Genomic DNA, 18,527 nt, shown 5'->3' on the forward strand with positions numbered 1-18,527 from the left:
CATTATTCCAACACTATAAGGGAATCATTAAACTCAGGGATATAAAAGGGATAAGACAATGGCCTATAAATTGACGTACATCCCAAATGATGAAACACAAAATTAACCCTCCTGTAGTAGTTTGAACACTCAACTTAATTACTAACCAATCAAAACTTAATAAAGTTTCCAAAGTTGTTAAGTCTACGAATAAGAGAAGGTTATTATAAACTTTGGGGACTAGTGTAATAAACAGTCCATTGTCCCCTCTCTCTCTCTCTCTCTGCATTGAACCTATGTTCCACTCAGTCACATGGAATAGAATTATCAAAAACTAAAACTGTTATTTAACCTTATTTCCACTTGTAAACCCAGCTTCTGTAAAATTTTAGCTTGCATTTGAGTCATTATGTAGATAATTAAGAAGAACAGTGATTGAAACCAAATTTTGACATCAAAAAAAGGGCCAACAATTTTTATGTTTTTTGTTTGATTAGAAATGACTATGATAAGATACGATACTTGATTTTTCAGAATAGCTCTCAACCGGTTCCAATCCAGCAAATACTGACATGAACAACAAACAAAAATTAAATTTTACAATTTAATATTTTTTTAGAATACCCTATATAATTAGAATCCCATTTAAATTTTTTTTAAATCCATCAAAAAAAAAATATGAAGTCACTTTGGAGAAGAATTGACTTTGATGGACTGACCGAAGATATAGAGTAGCTGCACTATTAAAAAGTAACTTTTCAACAGAAACAAAATAGATTGAATGCATAAATAAATATATTTCTAATAAAAATTTAACAATAATATATAACAACTAAGTAATAACAAATCATTTAATATAATGATATAACAAATAATAATTATAATTTGATCTTTTTCAATAGAGTGTGTTGTTCTAGGATAACTTTAGTAATATTAGAGTAAAACATGACATGGGGAAGGGGTTAAATGGCTGTATGTCCCCATCCCAAGGACCTTGTGCCGACTCTCAATTGCGTCTTTAAAATCAACCAATAGTGTCGGGAATATTAACACTGCCAAGTAGTAGAAAACTAGCAGACGAAAAAGGTCCTTGGAAAAGGTGGGCAGGTAGTTATCTTTAGATACATCTATACTCTAGATCTATATTAGTAATGTCCTTTATGACTGTGCACGTGGTCATGACCGTGCTTGTGTTCCGAGGCGTGGGTATGCTTGTGATGGTGGTGGTGATGATGCTCATGGATATGCTTGTGCTTGTGCTCCCCGTTGTGCACATGATCATGGGCATGCTCCCCCTTGTGTTGGTGCAGATGTTTATGGCCAGCCTTGTGGGCGTGCTGATGTTCATGTGCATGGGTGTTGTCATGCTTGTGATCATGCGAGTGGGAGGCTGTATGCTCGTGTCCATGCTTGTGTTCGTGGCCTGCTTTGTGCACATGTTCATGGCCGTGTTTGTGTTCAGCTGACACTTTGTGTTCGTGATTATGTGCGTGGCTGTGGCTGGCCTTGTGATCATGGCTGTGCCCGTGGTCGTGGGTGTGGTTGCTGTCATGATCATGCTTGTGGGAGTGGTGGTAGTGGTGTGTGTGCTCAGATGCTTCCTTGGGCTTGCCACCTCCACTCAGGAATGTGTTGGGTATGATGGGATGATGTTGCTTCTGCTTTTGATTTGCTACAAGGTTCTCATTAACCGTCTTCACCACAGAATCCTCTATTTCTGATAAAGCAAGACCTGCATTAATTTATAAGATAACAACAATACAATACAAAATCTTATACTAGAGCAGATACTTAAAACAAGGGATCTAAAGTAATAAGACAGTGGCCGATAAGTTGATGTACATCCCCAATGTTGATACAAACATTTACCCTTATATAGATTACATTTATCTAACCAATAAGAAAATGTTATTTTAAATTTTTGGGGGCTAGCGTACTAAACAGCCAAAAGTCCCCTTCTTCCCTTCGTCTGTCCATAATACCTTTCTCTATATCTTTAGGGAAAAAAGTTTTAGTTGGCTATTTCATGAAATAGATTTTTAATTCCATAACTTTTAAGCCAATAAGCAATAAGCATCTACTTTATAATCTCTTTTAAATATCTTCAATAATTCATTTTTGATAAAAGAAAGTTTCAATACCTGGATAAAGTTGTTTTTCTTCAACAAAACTGTTATCAACAGAAACATAATTATTCCCGCCAATTCTTGGAGACTTGGTCGGATCAACATAATTCTTAATCTGTACTGTTTGGTGTGTCTGGGGGTTGTACACTGAATTAATCTCTGGTTTGTAAACAAAACTGGGGTCGGCGTTCGCCATCTTGGGATCTATGCCATGTACTGTCGAAACAAAATGGCGGCCATCTTGATTTGGAGTCAGCTGATGCTTTGAGTCCTTGATGATGAAATTTGGTGGTACTGTGCCGCCATTTTGTTTTATCATCTCAAAAAAGTCTTTGGGGTCATAACTTTGTCCTAAATACATTTAAAGAGTTATGACAGTCATACCATCATACATCCTAAATACGAATAGCAGGGCTACTCTATAATTTACATTGTCAGTCCGTCCGTCAGTCCGTATATAACTATGGGATAAAAGTAATTTTCACGGATGCTATTCAAGATAAATAGCTGAATTTATGTGTAGGTTTCCTACACCAATGAGCATCGAGTAGGCAATGTGCTTGGTCCGTCAGTCCGTCAGATATGCTACAAAACGGGCGGAATTCTCCTTCAATTTTTTAGGTGATCATCTAGAGAATCTAGAGCATCATCAACGAGTAATAGGATGCGATACTCTAACACCCAAGGATATTAGGTTTTGTAACATTCATCAGACAACCAACCCTTTGATTGCGCGACATTTGTCTGAGAAGTCCTAACTGTGCATGATCTGTTGATAAAACTTCCTTGTTCGTATTCCCATAATTTTGTGCTTCCCACTTATGGATGTTGTCATCCTTGTTTTTATCAAATTTCTAAATTTAGTCACCTGGAAGGATTCCATCAATAAGAGCATCATCAGTGTAGTCAATAAGACCTTCCTCATAATCCAGACCATCTCCAGGATACACAAATTGGGATTCTAAACACAGAAGTCCAGTATACACTTTAATTGACCAATGGTAGGCCAGTATGACGTCATTTTTATATACACTGTAAAAAGCTTCAGTAATTTTGTTGATCAATAAGTTTTTTTTAGTAGGGAAGCAACTGTATAATTTTATTTGTCTGTCTGTCTGTTGTGCTACAGAGGAAATCTGATTTTCTCGACTGCTTTTTAGGATAGATTGCTGAAGATTCTCCTAATAAAATAACATCTAATAAACAGTTACTTGGTCAGTCAGTCTATTTGTCATGCTACAATTTAATTTCCACATATTCTCTCTTTTTTCTTTTTTTATGACCAATGAACATCTGCCCTTTTTCTCACTTCCTTCGTTCTAAAATCCCCATAATGAAACTATTCCGTTTGCATAACTTTCATACGAATTGTTTGACAATTAACTTGTAGGGAAAGTGTTTGAAATATTTATAAATTCATTTAACCAGGTAGGGAGGGAACAATAGCTGTTTATTGCCCTAGTCCCAAAAGTTTTATAAAAACGTTTTCTAATTAGTTAGCTCAACAACTTTGGGGACTTTTATTGATTTTAATTGATTGGTTTAATAAGTTGAGTGTTCAAACATTTCAATCACTAATTTTTATCTAAAGAAGGTTTCATTTTGTGTATCATCATTAGAGATGGATTTAAATTTATCGGCCATTGTCTTATCCCTTTAGATCCCTGAATTTTACCTTCTTCTTGCTGTTGAATGTTAAAAGCGTCCAATTCTGCTTCATCCATCACCCATTTTCCACCCTTACAAATAAAAATTCGGATTAGTACAATTATATTTTTGTATAAGCATCATTTTAAACCGACTTTTTTCTACCCCAAAGAAAATTTACCTAAAAGATTTTACACCTATAATTTAGAAGGGAGGTGGAGGGTTATTATTTAACCAAACAAAATTTTAGTCATAAGATTCTAAATTCTGTTGAATTTATTTAAGGATTTGTATTGTTTGTTAAATCAAACCTGGAAGAGATCATAAGTTCCAAACTCTGAGATGCCCTGTTGTAATGGATATATTATTACTTGGATGTTACACCAGATTTTCAGGTACTCTACTAGAGTGCTACTCACAGCTGGTTAAATTAACGAATACCCCAATCCACCCCCTTTACCCCAAGCCCTCCCCTCGTACTCGTCAATATATCCACGTATTTATATATCCATTCCTGTTGATGCCCATCATGTCCATATTCCACGTGGTCATCGTGGTGCACAGCTGTAGGAACTGACTCAACATACACCTGTCCCTATAAAATAAAGAGTACTGTCATAATATTGTATAACATTCCTGGAAAAATAAAGTATAATCTAGGAAACTTGGAATTGTATGGCTAATATCAGAAAACAGTGGGTCAAGTGAGAAAAAAATACCTCAAATTATTTTCAATTTATTTTTCAAAATAAGGGGAGAGGGGTTATCAGTGATCAACAAACACTTAGTGTGAAAGCACAAAAAGTTATTTATGTCCAAAATATCTAGAGCTTTGAAAGATTAATTATAAGTTTGAATAAGGCCTTTAATCATGATTAACCTGGGCTGTATGTATATTCCTATTTTCCCCGGTTTTATAATAAATTGGCCCCTCAACTTAAGGGTCTTTTCTTGAATTCTGATTGGTTTGTTCACTAAGTTGAGTGTCCAAACGTTTCAACCAATAATCGTGATCTACAGAAGAGGTAATTTTTGTATCACCATTATGGATGTACATCAACATATCGGCCATTGTCTTATCCCTTTAGCTCCCTTATTTGCAGCCGGTTTTTAAAACTGTTATATACCTGTGCTGTTATTGTAGCTGGACCAGTTTCAGTATACACCTCATTACCAGTAATCTTATCCTCATAAACCTGATCGGTCAACTCGTCCAAACCATTGATCTCGGGGGAGGGAATAAATTTGGAGGATTTTATTGAGCGACCTCGCGGATTTTGTTCTGAACGGCCAGCGGTCAGCATAACCTCGCCAGTGCCGGTACTTGTCCATTCGGTGGCGTCGTTGTAAGTTCTTAAAACGTTGTTGGCTTTCCTTCTTGGGGTGCTGGTTGAAATATATTTCCTACCACTACTACTCTCATACTTTTTATTATATCCAGCATTCGTGACACTACTATGCAGCTGACTATTCTTGGTTTTTGATGAGTAGGAGGTTGGGGAAAAGGTGTAGCTTTCTTTTTCTTTGGCCAATCCTCCTGAGGGTGTCAAGCTCGAGTCTGATATGCTTGAAACTCCAGGGGATGATATGGAAGCCTAAAAAAAATATTTTTGATTTCTTTATATTTTGCATGAATATGAATTGTGCCTGTTTTAGGCCATCGTATCCCCCCTTCTCTTTCTATATAAGTCACACCTCTGGCATAGCAGCAGTAAGTACAATTTTGAACGCTTAGGCACTACAAAAATCTTCAAAGTAGATAGAGTAGCAAATATACCTGATTACTAACAAACATTAAATCCATTGGTTCTTCATAGCTTCTAAAGTATGTATTTCCATGGGCAGTTGTTTCATGAATATAATCCCCCTGACCACCACTAATATAGCCACCATTGCCAGTGGTCTCGTGAATATAGCCTCCAGGCTGAGTGCTAATATATGCACCGTTGCCCGTAGGCTCATGGATGTAGTCGGTTTGACCGCTCACGTAGGGGTTGCCGTTTGCAGTTGTTTCATAGATGTAATCAGGCTCGTATGATCTATAAAATAAAATAATAATAAATTGAGGTACGTGTTTATGTCTGACAATACTTTTTGCTGTATAGATTCTTCTGACTACTGAGGGCATTAAGCCTAGTATTTGTTTGTTTATCTGTCTAATGGTAGTGCCCCAAAGGATATTATTTGTCTGTAATTAAATTTTATATTTTATAATAAAACACTAGTAGAGGAAGGCGTTAAATAAATGTATGTCCCCATCCTAAGGACCTTGTGCTTACTCTCAATTGGTTCTTTGAAAATCAACCAATCGGGGATATTAAAACAGGCAAAAAGCACAATCAACTTTCGACGAAAAAGGTTCTTGGAAAAGGAGGGCAGGTAGTTTTCTGTATATACATCCATACTATAGATCTATTCTTTATATATTTTTTTGATGATTCTGCTGACCAAGAGATTGGTACTCCTCAACTTACTTGGTCCATTGGTCCTTGTCAATGATAGTAAGATATTTACAGGTATTGCTTTGGTTCAAAGACATACTGGAAAATCATGTATAGCATCGTATTACACACAATTTTCCAAGATTAATAATAAAATATAATTCATACAACTAATAGCAGTTTTGTTAACATCGGCCTTAAGCCCCTTCGATCTAACAAAACTTGTTTTAATCTTTATTTTATTTTAATTTTTTTTATTTTAATATCCGCGGAAGGCTGTCTATAATACGATGTGATAAAGAACTATACCTGGCTAGATTGTGATAGGTAGGAACTGGGTTGGAAAGGATTGTATTAAGCTGGCCCTGAAAAGTCTATACAATATTAGAATTTTAAATATTATTTGTTGATATTTCATTTAACCTATTAACACTTTTTCTACATACTAAAACACTTTTTTTATTAGGAAATCCTTAGGAAAACTTAATATATTTAAGATAAACAACTGATTTTTTTTTCTCAGGATTCTACTATTATAATACTCTATAAATCACTTGGTAAGTCAGTCTGTCAGCAATGCTCTAGAGAAAATATGTTTTTCTCTCTTAAACAAGGGTCCTTTTTCCGTGGAAATTTTATATAATCATCAAATTTCTTTAGATAAATTAAAATAAAAAAATTGAGTGGGGAGATGGTTTATTTTTGGTTGTTTATTATTTCAATTTCGGTCAGGTTAGAATGGCATAGGGAAAAAAACTACCTCCAACTTTATTTTTAATTTATTTTAAAAATATGGGGAGGGGGGGGGGAAATATCAATGCTCTACAGGCACTTTTTGTGAAAACGCCAAATAATTTTACCTTATAAGCTTGTGCTGGGTCATAATGGTAGTATATCTCACTTGGTTCTATCATACACAATTTAAAAAAAAATTAAATAGACAAATCAATATTCAGTTTTTAAACTTCAAATCAAGGTTGATGCCGGAATTAGATGTAAGCAACAAATCCAAAATTATTATCATTATGTATTGGAGGCAAATAAAAAGGTCACTACCAAAAACAGCTGAAACTATGAAACATATTTTTCGAATTAAATGGTTAATTGGTTATTGATGAACTGTACATCAAAAACTGTTTTAATATGCCATACCTTAATTTGGTAAAAACCTTTTTAGAAAGTTTTTGAGGAGGGTTACTTTTTCTGGCCCTTTACTCTTCTTTTTTTTGGAGGGGAGGGGGTAGAGAGATTTTAGCCTCTCATAAAACTGAAAAACTTTTAAAAAACCCATTATAAGCATTATTGTGTAGCGGATAGCAAAGTTTATTTGGCACAACCAGACAGGCGGACATCTAGCAGAGTTTATATAAGAATATTTTTAAAAGGGCTTTCTACCGTTAGATATTGAATTACGAGCTTATCCGTATTCAGACTTTTATTTTCTACATTATCTAACATGGATCTTGAAACATTTGAGCAGGCCTTTTTGCAAATGTTAGAAATTGGAAGTACCTGTGTAGTACAAGTTGTCGCAAAAATATAGATATTAAATAAAATGAAGTGATGTTCCTGCAATCATGTTCAGTTCAGTATCGTTAGAAGTGTCCAAAGATCTTTGTGATAGCTTGTCTGGAATCTTCTTGGTTTCAGCATCCTCTGAATTATTTACGTTTAAGTGGATAATTGTAAAAAAGCATATGAAAGCGTACTAGGACGTCCAAGCTTTTTTGGAGGTGGGAGGGGGTAGGAACAAAGGGGGGAATAAATTTATATGTGGGGTAAAATCCCAAATAGGTCTGGAAAGGATAAATACCCTCCCCCCCCCCCTAGGCAAAAATTTAATAAAATTACTTTTAACACTTTTCCAGTAAGGCTTCGAAACCGCATAATATCCGCTGGATGAGAACCTGTTCTAAGCCATACTCAAAATCATGTATAGCATCGTATTATATCCACTTTTCTACGAACATAAAAATATACAAAATAAGATAATAATTGTACATTTTTATAATACGATGCAATAAATAGCTTTACAAAATATGACGATTTGTTGAAATAATACTAGCACAATAGTTTGACAGGGGTGTATCATCTATAAATTATCAGGAAGAAAAGGGACATTGGGCTGTACGCTGGCCTTCAATGTTTTATAATAACATTTCCTTATTCGTTGGCTTAACAACTTTGGGGACTTTGATGGATTCTTTTGAATAGTTGTGTCATTAAGTTGAATGTCTAAACGTTCTAACCATAAATTGTGATAATTGGGGATGTACATCAATTTATCGTCCATTGTCTTATCCCTTTAGATCCCTGGATGTATCATCTATGAATTATATAATTATTTTAAAATAAACATAAAGTTTGGGAATCTGTTTCTGCATGCATAATATTTACATAATATTAACTCAGGAATCTATAGGGACAAGTCAATGGCTGATAAATTGATGATAAACAAAATTACCCCTTCTGTAGATTGCAATTAGTAGTTAAAACGTTTAAACACTCAACTTGATAAAATCAACTAATCAAAATTCAATAAAAGTCCTCAAAGTTATTAAGCCAACTAAAAAGAAAACGTTATTATAGAACATTTGGGACTAATGTAGTAAAAATTCCAATGTCCCCTACCTTCCTGCAATTAACCAAACTATGTAACAAGAATGAATTTAACCAAAACAAAATTTAAAAAATGGTTCTTAATAGATATTCCTTGCACTTGGTCTAACTTTAAACTGCGAAGGAAATGCTGTGTTGTATCGCCAATTTTTTTCTTCTAAATCCTACATATACCTAAAGTTTAATTACAAGATTTCTAATTTAATGGCTTTAAAACATTGGGGACTTTATTTTAATTTTGATTGGTTGGTACAACCTTTTGATTATTGATAATATTTTATATACACAGGGAGTAATTTTGTTTATCAGTATTGGAGCTTTTTTTTATCAATTGATAGTCCATGGACTTATCCTATTTAAATCCATAGATTATAAATAACTTAAAAATATTGACATATTCAATTGTATAAGTCTGTTTATAGCTTAAAACCCGTCAATCTCGAAAAAATCTTTTGTAATTAGTGTGGTTCCCTAAGAACTCAAACACCCTAGCATCACACAAGGCTTCGTGGCAAGGTTGAATTAAAAAGCTTTCGTTAAATGATAGTCGTAATAACGTGGAAACCAATTAATCAGGGGTAAATATACCCTCCTTCTACCTTCAAAAAGTAAATTATTTTAAAAGTAAAAAAAAACATCAAATAATGTAAAAAGTAAAAAAAAATAATCGATAAAATTTTCTTGGAGGAAGAATGATTTCAAATCCCTGTTTTTTTGTGGCCGTGTGTGTGTTAAAAATGCGTACAAAAGGGTTGTTTATATCATCATGAATTAATCAAAGATCTCTGTACAGAAAATAAACTTTAAGACGTATTATTTACCCTGTCAATACTCCTGACGCCCTTATACGCAAATTATTTTTATGCTTTTTAAAAAATTAAATAAACTAGTATATAATCTAAAATAATAAACATTTAAATTATCTTTTAAGGTGCGTGCCAATGTTATAGTCAATCAAACTTAAGCAAAATAGTCAAAAAAAAGTCTTGTAAAGGGCTAAAATAAACGATTTTGTCGGCAATCTCATTTATTATATGTTCAATTGAAACAGAAAATTGCAAAATCTACTTAAGGATTTTTTTGAATTTTTAAATTTGGCATAGATATTCTAAAAGTATGTAATGGCACCTTTGATATAAGCTCATATCATATCGAACCTATATTCTCCCTTTAAGCTCCATATCGTTCTAGAATAAATGATTTTTTTATGGCTCACCTGTTGATTTTAGATCTTCTGTACCATCTTTCAGTCCGAACTCCTAAATTTAAAACAGTAATTTTATGTTTTCTTTAAATATTTCTTTAGTCATTGATTTTGAAATGCATGTTATAAGCTACCAAATGCCGCTTTTTACACATAAAACTGGAGGAAAAATTAATGTATCATCCATTGTCTTGACCTTTTTTTTCCCAAAAACTTTGAAATCTTTGAACTCAAAAGCTAGGCTAGTTAGTTCTCTAACATTACAGACAGACAGAAGGACAGAAAAACAGACAGACGGAAATATGACAGAATGGACAAACAGAAGGATAAAAAAGGCAGAAAGATAGACAGACACCCAGCGCAGAAAGACAGACATGGAAATACAGAAAGGCAGCCAGAAAGACAGATAGATAGAAAGACAGATAGAAAGACGGAAAGATAGACAGACACCCAGCGCAGAAAGACAGACATGGAAATACAGAAAGGCAGACAGAAAGACAGACAGAAAGAAAAACGGAAAGATAGACAGACTACTGATAGAAGGACAGAAAGACAGACAGAGAGACACACAGAATTACAGACAGAAAGACAGACAGAAATACAGACAGAAAGACAGACAGTCTGAAAGACAGACAGAAAGACAGACAGAAGGACAGACAGAAAGACAGACAGAAAGACAGACAGAAAGACAGACAGAAAGACAGACAGAAAGACAGACAGAAAGACAGACAGAAAGACAGACAGAAAGACAGACAGAAAGACAGACAGAAAGACAGACAGAAAGACAGACAGAAAGACAGACAAAAAGACAAACAGAAAGACAGACAGAAATACAGACAGAAAGACAGACAGAAAGACAAGACAGATAGACAGACAGAAAGACAGACAGAAAGACAGACAGAAAGACAGACAGAAAGACAGACAGAAAGACAGATAGAAAGACAGACAGAAAGACAGACAGAAAGACAGACAGATAGACAGACAGAAAGACAGACAGAAAGACAGACAGAAAGACAGATAGAAAGACAGACAGACAGAAAGAAAGACAGAAAGACAGACAGAAAGAAAGACAGAAAGAAAGACAGACAGACAGAAAGACAGAAAGAAAGATAGACAGAGAACTGACAGATAGACAGACAGACTGACAAAAGACAGACAGACAGAAAGACAGACAGAAAGACAGACAGAAAGACAGACAGAAATAAAGACAAAAAGACAGACAGACAGATAGAAAGACGAACAATCAGAAAGACAGACAAACATGAAAACTTACAGAGTAGCTTCATTACAAAAAAGTGGAAATCTAGGTATTATAAAATATACACCACTGTTAGTTAAATAATAAACCTATAAATATAACCAGCCAACTACCTGAATCCTCCTGTTGGGGATCTTTTTCGTCTACTTGCAAATTGCTCTCTGCTCTTTTGTAGCGACTTACTGTGTTCATATTCCCGACACTATTGGTTGATTTTCAAGGACCCAATTAAAAGTCGGCACAGGGTCCTAGGGAACCCCTTCCACCTCTAATAATTAAATAATCTTACCTCACTCCAATCTGTTGGTGGCTGGAAAATAGAGGCATCAAGTTTTTGACTGGGGATAAAATCTACCAGTTTTAATAATATATATTTTGCTTTTGGTATTTTTTGTTAAGGTATGCAGGTCTTTACCCCCCCCCCCCCCCCCCGTAAAAAAAACAGCGTATATGACATTTTCATTGGAAGGGGGCATTAGCTAGAAGAACTTATAAAAAATTGAATATACTGGAGAAAGATAAAAAAAAATTCTTGTCTAACAGTCCAACAGCTTGTAGAGTAGCTTCGTCCTTTTCTTGAATTTTTAAATAAAACACGTTTTTGATGATTTTTTAATTTTTAAGCATAATATGTTTCCTTTGTCATCTTGTATAGGAAAGGTACTTGTTGCTTCAGTAGGATTTATGCTTGTATCCTAAAATAAAGATTAATAATTGCAGAATTATATCCTAGAAATGGTTTCTTTGCAGATAAATTGATGTACATCCCCAATAATGATACACAAAATTGTCCCTTTCGTGGATTACAATTAGTGGTTGAAACGTTTGGGCACTCACGTTATGAACCATTTAATAAAAATTCAATAAAAGTCCAAAGTTATTAAGCCAACGAATAAGAAAGCAAAACTTTGGTGAATAGTGTAATAAGTAGCCCGATGTTCGATAAATTCACTGAGTGAAAAAGTCTTTTATACTTCTTAGTTATTTATTGAAATATATTTTGGTGGACATTGCACCCTCTTCAGTCTTGTAGTCTAACTGGATGTTAAAAACCAATGTTCTCTTCCTCACTGATTATTTCCAATGATTTCATTAAATATAGTGACGTACATACGAATTTATCCTAATTGTAAAGGAGCTGCGCTACTTAAAATCCAGGTAATCTTACCATCAGATCAGGAGTTGTTTGAAAAGGATTTGCTGTTTCTGTATTCTGATAATTTAATGTTTACAGCTCAAAATTAAGGATTGATGAAAAAAGACAAATTTATTTATCTCATCGTATTATAGTCAATTTTTTACTATTTTATATTAAAATAAAAATTTTAAGAATTATACCAGTTTTATTGACCCTGAGGGACCTAAGGCTCGGGCTAACAAAACTGTTATTAATCTATTGATTTGTATTTAATTAGTTGTGGATTGTCTGTAATAAGATGCCATACTGGATTTTAAATAATGTAATACTCAATTTTTCTCATAAAGTAGTATGTTTCTTTTACAAAGCTGGGTTTATATAAGAAGATGATATATAAGAAGTCCCTCCACAGATTATAACGTCATAAGATAGAATAGGCAATGAGAGGTCAGTATACACTGTAATTGAACAATGGTAAAATTTATGCTGGCCTTTCAATGGTTATTTTATTGTATGACGTCATAATCTGTGGAGGGACTTTGATTATCTTCATTATATAAAGCTTTTTTTATTTAAAACTTTTTAGTTTGGTTTAGGGTATTTCATTTTAGAATGAAGGTTTTTGGATGGTTTCAGGCTATTTTTATATTTTTCTCTGTAAATATTCCTGCATGAATGCTTCAGCATGTGTTGTAACAAAAACAATAAAAATGAGAGCGGATCCTGGTGACACAGGTTTGAACCCCACCATCTTGATTTTATTGGTGGACACGTTAATACCTGAAATTTTTTATACAAATTATTCACATGTTTCTGACTCAAACAAGGTCAATTGTTTTCATAAGTAACACAACAATGGAATGTAAAAAACCCATAATATTGATAATATAAAAAAGTAACTTTAAAGTTTTATTTTAAAAATAGGAAGTTTAAAAATTCAGAACATTATAAAAAAAAACATGAAGCCTTGTAAGCTAAAGTAAATGACAAACTGATGTATGAACAAACTATAGTTATAGTTTAGCTGTGCTACTGACAAACCAAAGACAATTATGCCAAAAAGTAGCGCAGCAAAAACAAACTAAGCATATTTTAAAGAGTGATATTTGGTTGCCTTCATAGCTCATTTATAGAATGTTGGTTACTTGATCAGTATGTTGCGGGATCGATGCTCTCCGAGAGGTGTGGGGATTTTGTTGTTGTTAAAAATTAGGAGTTTCTGTGTAGTAAAAGTTGTAGCAAATATAGGTATTAAATAATAAAAAAAAGAGTTCTGCATATTTCTAGCTATACACAAAGCATAAGAATAAATTAAGTAGTGCCTGATACAGTCGGCAAAGTGTTATGGATTCTTGTCTAAACCACAATGCGTCATACTAGAAATGTTAAAATAATACTTACTGCTACTATGTTAGTTGCGCAACAACAGCTGTATATGAGTTTTGGGAATGCCTTGACTAAAAACAGGAGTAAATATTCCAGCATTTAAAAAAACCTTTATGTTTTATTATCAAAGGGTTAAATTGAATTATGGGCATTAAAAGATATGTAAAACTAAATTTGTAGTCCAAGTTTAGTTAAAAATGCAAGATTTTAATACCTTTTGAAACTCCTATATTTCGTCACGATCACTTTAAGTAACAAAATTAACTTTGATTTATATTTTGTGTTTTTGTTGTGAACTGTTTGACTACCAATTGTTAACTGATCATTCTGACCCTTCCTATTGCTTTATATACTAAAGCAATTTTATTAGATAGTAGGGCTGTCGCGGATTTTTCCCCAAATATAGCGTCTTCATTTAAATCATTTATGAATACGTGGATATATTGACAGGGAAAAAATTGTCGCCCATTTAGGTTGGTAATATGAACCTCATTTATTGGTCAGAACTTTCATCCAGTATGAGGGGAGGGGATGGGGTATCCTTATTCTAGCCACATGCGGGTTTCACTTTATTAAAGTACATGACAATCTGGTGCAACATCCAAGTAATAATAAATTATTTGTGGTACAATAAATGTATAACTCTATATTTTTATAAACAATTTTAAATAATTCACAAAACAAACCTTTAATGCTTAGCAGCCGCAGTTACTGCGTATATTTGACGAAAATGACTATATGGGAAGCTAAAGGCGCAGCTGACGAAAACTTGTTATTTTCTGTTTATAGGTTTAAGATATTCTAATAATTTATTGACAAATATCAAATAAAACATTTTATTGTGAACAAAACTTCATAAATATAAAAAAGCTATTATAAACGAATATCTATAACATGCCTACTTATTGCCTATCTATAGATTAGTTTCAAAACAAACACACACACAAAATCAGAAACAGCGTAAGAACAAAAAAGATACATTTTAAAAATAATGTTACATATTACTAACAATTGCATCACCTTTCAGGGTTTAAATGCAGCTTATAGCCAATACAAAGCTTCCCAGAAAAGTGAAAACCAATAACCGCCCCACCCCCTTCTCCTTTCACGAATATCTTTTTTTATATTCTAAGAAATTGTGGGGCTTACCAATCACCCTCCTTTGAAACGGAAACCGCAAAGGCTAAGAGCGCAGCTATTGCTATTAGTTATACAATAACAAGGATGACAACATCCATAAAAGCGAATCTCTAAAATCAGAAGGAAAAAGAAACGAACAAATTTATGTAAAATTTGATACAAAATTGCTAAAATATAGGATACAGTAAAAGGACATTTTATTTTAATATTTGATTACAGATATGCCTTGCTAATAATATTGTACCTTGTTGTCCTAGGAATCATGCAATCATTTGTGTAAAAAGTTATAAATCAGTATGTTTCGAATTGACGTACGGACTTTCTGGTAACGGTTACAGAGTTGCTACGCTTCCTAAATCGTACCTAACTGTTTTAGGAATCATCATACAAAGTTTGAAATAGATAGAACAATTCTGACAAGTATAAATTAACGAACAGAGCTAACCGTTACGGACGGACCCTAATTATAGAAAAGCTTAGCTTTTTAAAAACAGTCTTTTTTCCGTAACATTGTGTGCATGTTTTCTAGCCCTTGAAGTTTGCTGGGTGTGAAATTGTCCGCATTAATTTCTAGGAATAGAGTTTAAACTAATCTAGGCTTAAAACACAAAGTTTAATTCCTATAATAGAGATAACTCAGAGATTATAACCCTTTACTCTTTCTTTATATTAAAACTGCTTAATTGGTCCTTAGTCTGTTTAAGAGCTTTAGATGACATTAAATAATTCTTTTTTTTTTATTGAAAAATAGCAAAATAGCATAAAACCTGCTCTGTATCAAAACAAAACTTCCCCTGGATCATGGAAAGAAAACAAAGTTGCAAGTTTCGTCATATTTTCCAATAGCTTTTCTTCTATTTCTAGTTCCTGTTGGTGGCTCTAGCCCTGCGGGGCAATAATGATTATTTATTTAACCTAACCTAACCTAAAATATTCTTTAAAAAGCACCTGTGAAAATACGATGAAACCTGCAACTTCGTTTCCTTTTTATGACCCCTTCCCTTAAATTGGGGGTTGGTCGCTCCATATGTTTTGGGATTTTACTGGGCATTAACAGGTAGACATACTTAATATTAATTATGTTTGTGTTGACTGTATGAAATTAATAAAACTCCGACCGATTAAGGTGCATTTCATCGAATTTGCAAAGTAGCTTTTCTCCTATCTCTAACCCCCGCGGGGATCTTTGACCCTGCGGGGCAATCACCCAACCTAACCTAAAATAACCTATCAAAATACGACAAAACGCCCCTTAGAGGCCATTTCACGAAAGGGACTATACCCAAAAAGCTTCCTTTTGAAATAAGTCTACATATACATGGTCTCTAATTCTAAGAAAGTATAGGTAAGGAAATACTGTAAAACATAGTCTACATATACATGGTCTATAGTTCTAAGAAAGTATAGGTAAGGAAATACTGTAAAACATAGATTCTATATGTCGTCCTAGAAATATTCTCATTTTAACATTTGGACTCAAATCAAACATAACCCACGGCATTTACGCAAATGATAGCGTGCCTGCTTGCTGTCGGGTTCGAATCTGGTCCACATTGCGTCATACTACAGACGTTAACAATGGTAGCTCCTGCAGCTATGTAACACTAATAGTAAGAGTAGGGGGAACTCCTTGGCCAATAAAAAGGCGTTACCAATTACTATGCACAGCTAGGACTTTTAGTAAATGGCCGTGCAATTAAATGGTTATTGTTGTCTGTTGGATTTTACTTCACCTAATATTATTGGGTGTTAAAATAACGCATCCCATTATAAGCGGATGATGTACTGGCTTCTCTAAATGATAACTTTGAATCGAAGAAGAATCCCACTCTAAATAGATAAATCAAAGTCAAGCATTGATATATAAAAAACGCTTTCCAGAAAAAAAATAACCGTTTAATTGATTGAAAGTAACATACCCGCAAAGCCTTTCTTTTAGGTTATACCAACAACAAATTAATTTTTAAAAAATAAAGAAGCCAAACGTGGTTTTCAGCTATCGTTGGGGGGAAACACTTAGTAGAATTGACGATCTTTTTATCTGCCCCCCAAATATTATTTTAGATTTATTTCACTTATTGGCTATACCTTATTACCACTTTTCTATGTTTTCTTTACCTTTTATCTAATACTAGCGGCGACGCCCCCAAAAGGGGGGAGCTGAATCCCAATACAGATTCAATTTAATTTAATTTTTTTCTAAAAAGAAAAGAAATTTGGGGGGGTCGACCTCCCCACCCAATTTTATATTTTAGTTTTAAAAATTAATTTTAATTTTTTTTGGGGGGGGGGAGGATGTAATTTTTTCTGGGAGCGATTTCTCTTGGGAGAACAGTGGTACCCTCTCCTAAATTGTTGTAAACCTATGAGAAGGTACCCTGTCAAGGAGAACCCGATAGATTCAGCGTTTATGGAGATCCTTCGGTACAGACAAACAGACATCCTGTTACTTTATTATAAGGATTAATGAATATTAGAATCAACCTTCACATTTTGAATCTAGTAAAAAGATTCCTGAATGAATATATTTGTTGGCCTTCAAGGGCCTAATGGATTGGCAATTTAGCTAGCTCAGAACCGGTTTCCATCCACCGGAAGCTAACTGTATTAAGAGCCATACTGGAAAGGGATGTTACCGCATCTTAAAAATTTTAGAGAATCAATTTTATTTCCACTTCTCTTACACAGGGATGGAGGGGACAATGGCACTTAAAATGACAACATCCATAAAAGCGAAGCTATGAAACGGTAGGACGAACGGACATTAACACTTGTAGAGTGTAAGAACTGAATATCACAATATAAAATAATAAAAGTTGAAGATTGTAAGTAAATTTGTTGAAAAACTGCTTAAATACGGGATATTGTTTAAGGACATACTTACATTTTTGGTACTTGATTATAGAGATGCTTCTCTTGTATTTTGTTGTTATAGGAATCAGTATTCTAAACATCAGAACAATCGGATAATTCATCAAAATTTGTCTTAACCTCTTTTCGAGGAAGCTTTGTGTTTATCAAGTTCAAAATTAATTCCTTACCATTAATCCTAAAACTAAGCGCAAATGTCGTCTTTTTTGGCTTTCCCTTCATAATGTGACGCAGCATGGATTGTTTATATGCGCCCACGTTTCACTTTTGAATGAGACATGAGTGTGTGAAGATTTCGGAGAACAAAATTGGGCCTATCATTGGTCTCATTGAGTGTGAACTACCCTAGTATATCAGGGATTTGAAACCATAAGAGCTTCAGGTAGAATTTGTTAAGTTGATTAAGAAGTATGGTGTATAGGACGATTATATGTAGTTTAAAAAGGCTTTAGCCAGCTAAGCATGAAACTTAATTATGATTAATATATGTTTTAGTAATTTTTATGTGCCTTATTGTTGCATTTAACAATGATTTATTAAACCAAATAATTTTCCTTTAAAGCCAAAGTTTCCAAAGATTCTTTAACCATAAGAAAAGAAAAAGATTTTTTTTAGTGCTCAAAGTTTTAAGATAACGAATAATATTTTATTCTGTTTATTAATTGATCTTGTAATTTCAGGTCTTTGAAATAATTTCATCAATAAATCTATATTCAAA

The 18,527-nt window shown here is 33.7% G+C and overlaps 1 protein-coding gene and 1 long non-coding RNA gene across 4 annotated transcripts; one reads left to right on the plus strand and one right to left on the minus strand.

The window, feature by feature from the left end:
• Window positions 1-756: 756 nt before the first annotated feature.
• LOC145331875 (uncharacterized) lies at window positions 757-14,110 on the minus strand. 3 transcript variants are annotated; one of them, XM_080176748.1, is made up of 17 exons: window positions 14,013-14,110; window positions 13,080-13,192; window positions 12,443-12,487; window positions 11,912-11,969; window positions 11,564-11,625; window positions 10,029-10,071; window positions 7,763-7,849; window positions 7,054-7,100; window positions 6,503-6,558; window positions 5,530-5,791; window positions 4,880-5,347; window positions 4,266-4,347; window positions 4,064-4,098; window positions 3,781-3,844; window positions 2,974-3,066; window positions 2,121-2,456; window positions 757-1,711 (listed from the first exon to the last, which is right to left on the minus strand). In XM_080176748.1, exons 2-17 carry the CDS (start codon window positions 13,161-13,163, stop codon window positions 1,125-1,127), a joined length of 2,409 nt encoding a protein of 802 aa, XP_080032874.1. In that variant the 5' UTR covers window positions 13,164-13,192; window positions 14,013-14,110; the 3' UTR covers window positions 757-1,124. The 3 variants fall into 3 exon arrangements, with proteins under 3 accessions (XP_080032874.1, XP_080032875.1, XP_080032873.1); XM_080176749.1 differs by having other exon boundaries at window positions 757-1,696; window positions 6,503-6,567; XM_080176747.1 differs by having other exon boundaries at window positions 6,503-6,567.
• Window positions 14,111-18,074: 3,964 nt separating this feature from the next.
• On the plus strand, window positions 18,075-18,527 carry LOC145331858 (uncharacterized). The gene is made up of 2 exons (XR_013883922.1): window positions 18,075-18,191; window positions 18,490-18,527. It is a non-coding gene; the product is annotated as an uncharacterized LOC145331858 (long non-coding RNA).

The sequence above is a fragment of the Acartia tonsa genome, chromosome 11 (assembly GCF_053477335.1).
Source record: "Acartia tonsa isolate MP-2025a chromosome 11, ASM5347733v1, whole genome shotgun sequence".
Lineage (NCBI taxonomy): Eukaryota > Metazoa > Arthropoda > Copepoda > Calanoida > Acartiidae > Acartia > Acartia tonsa.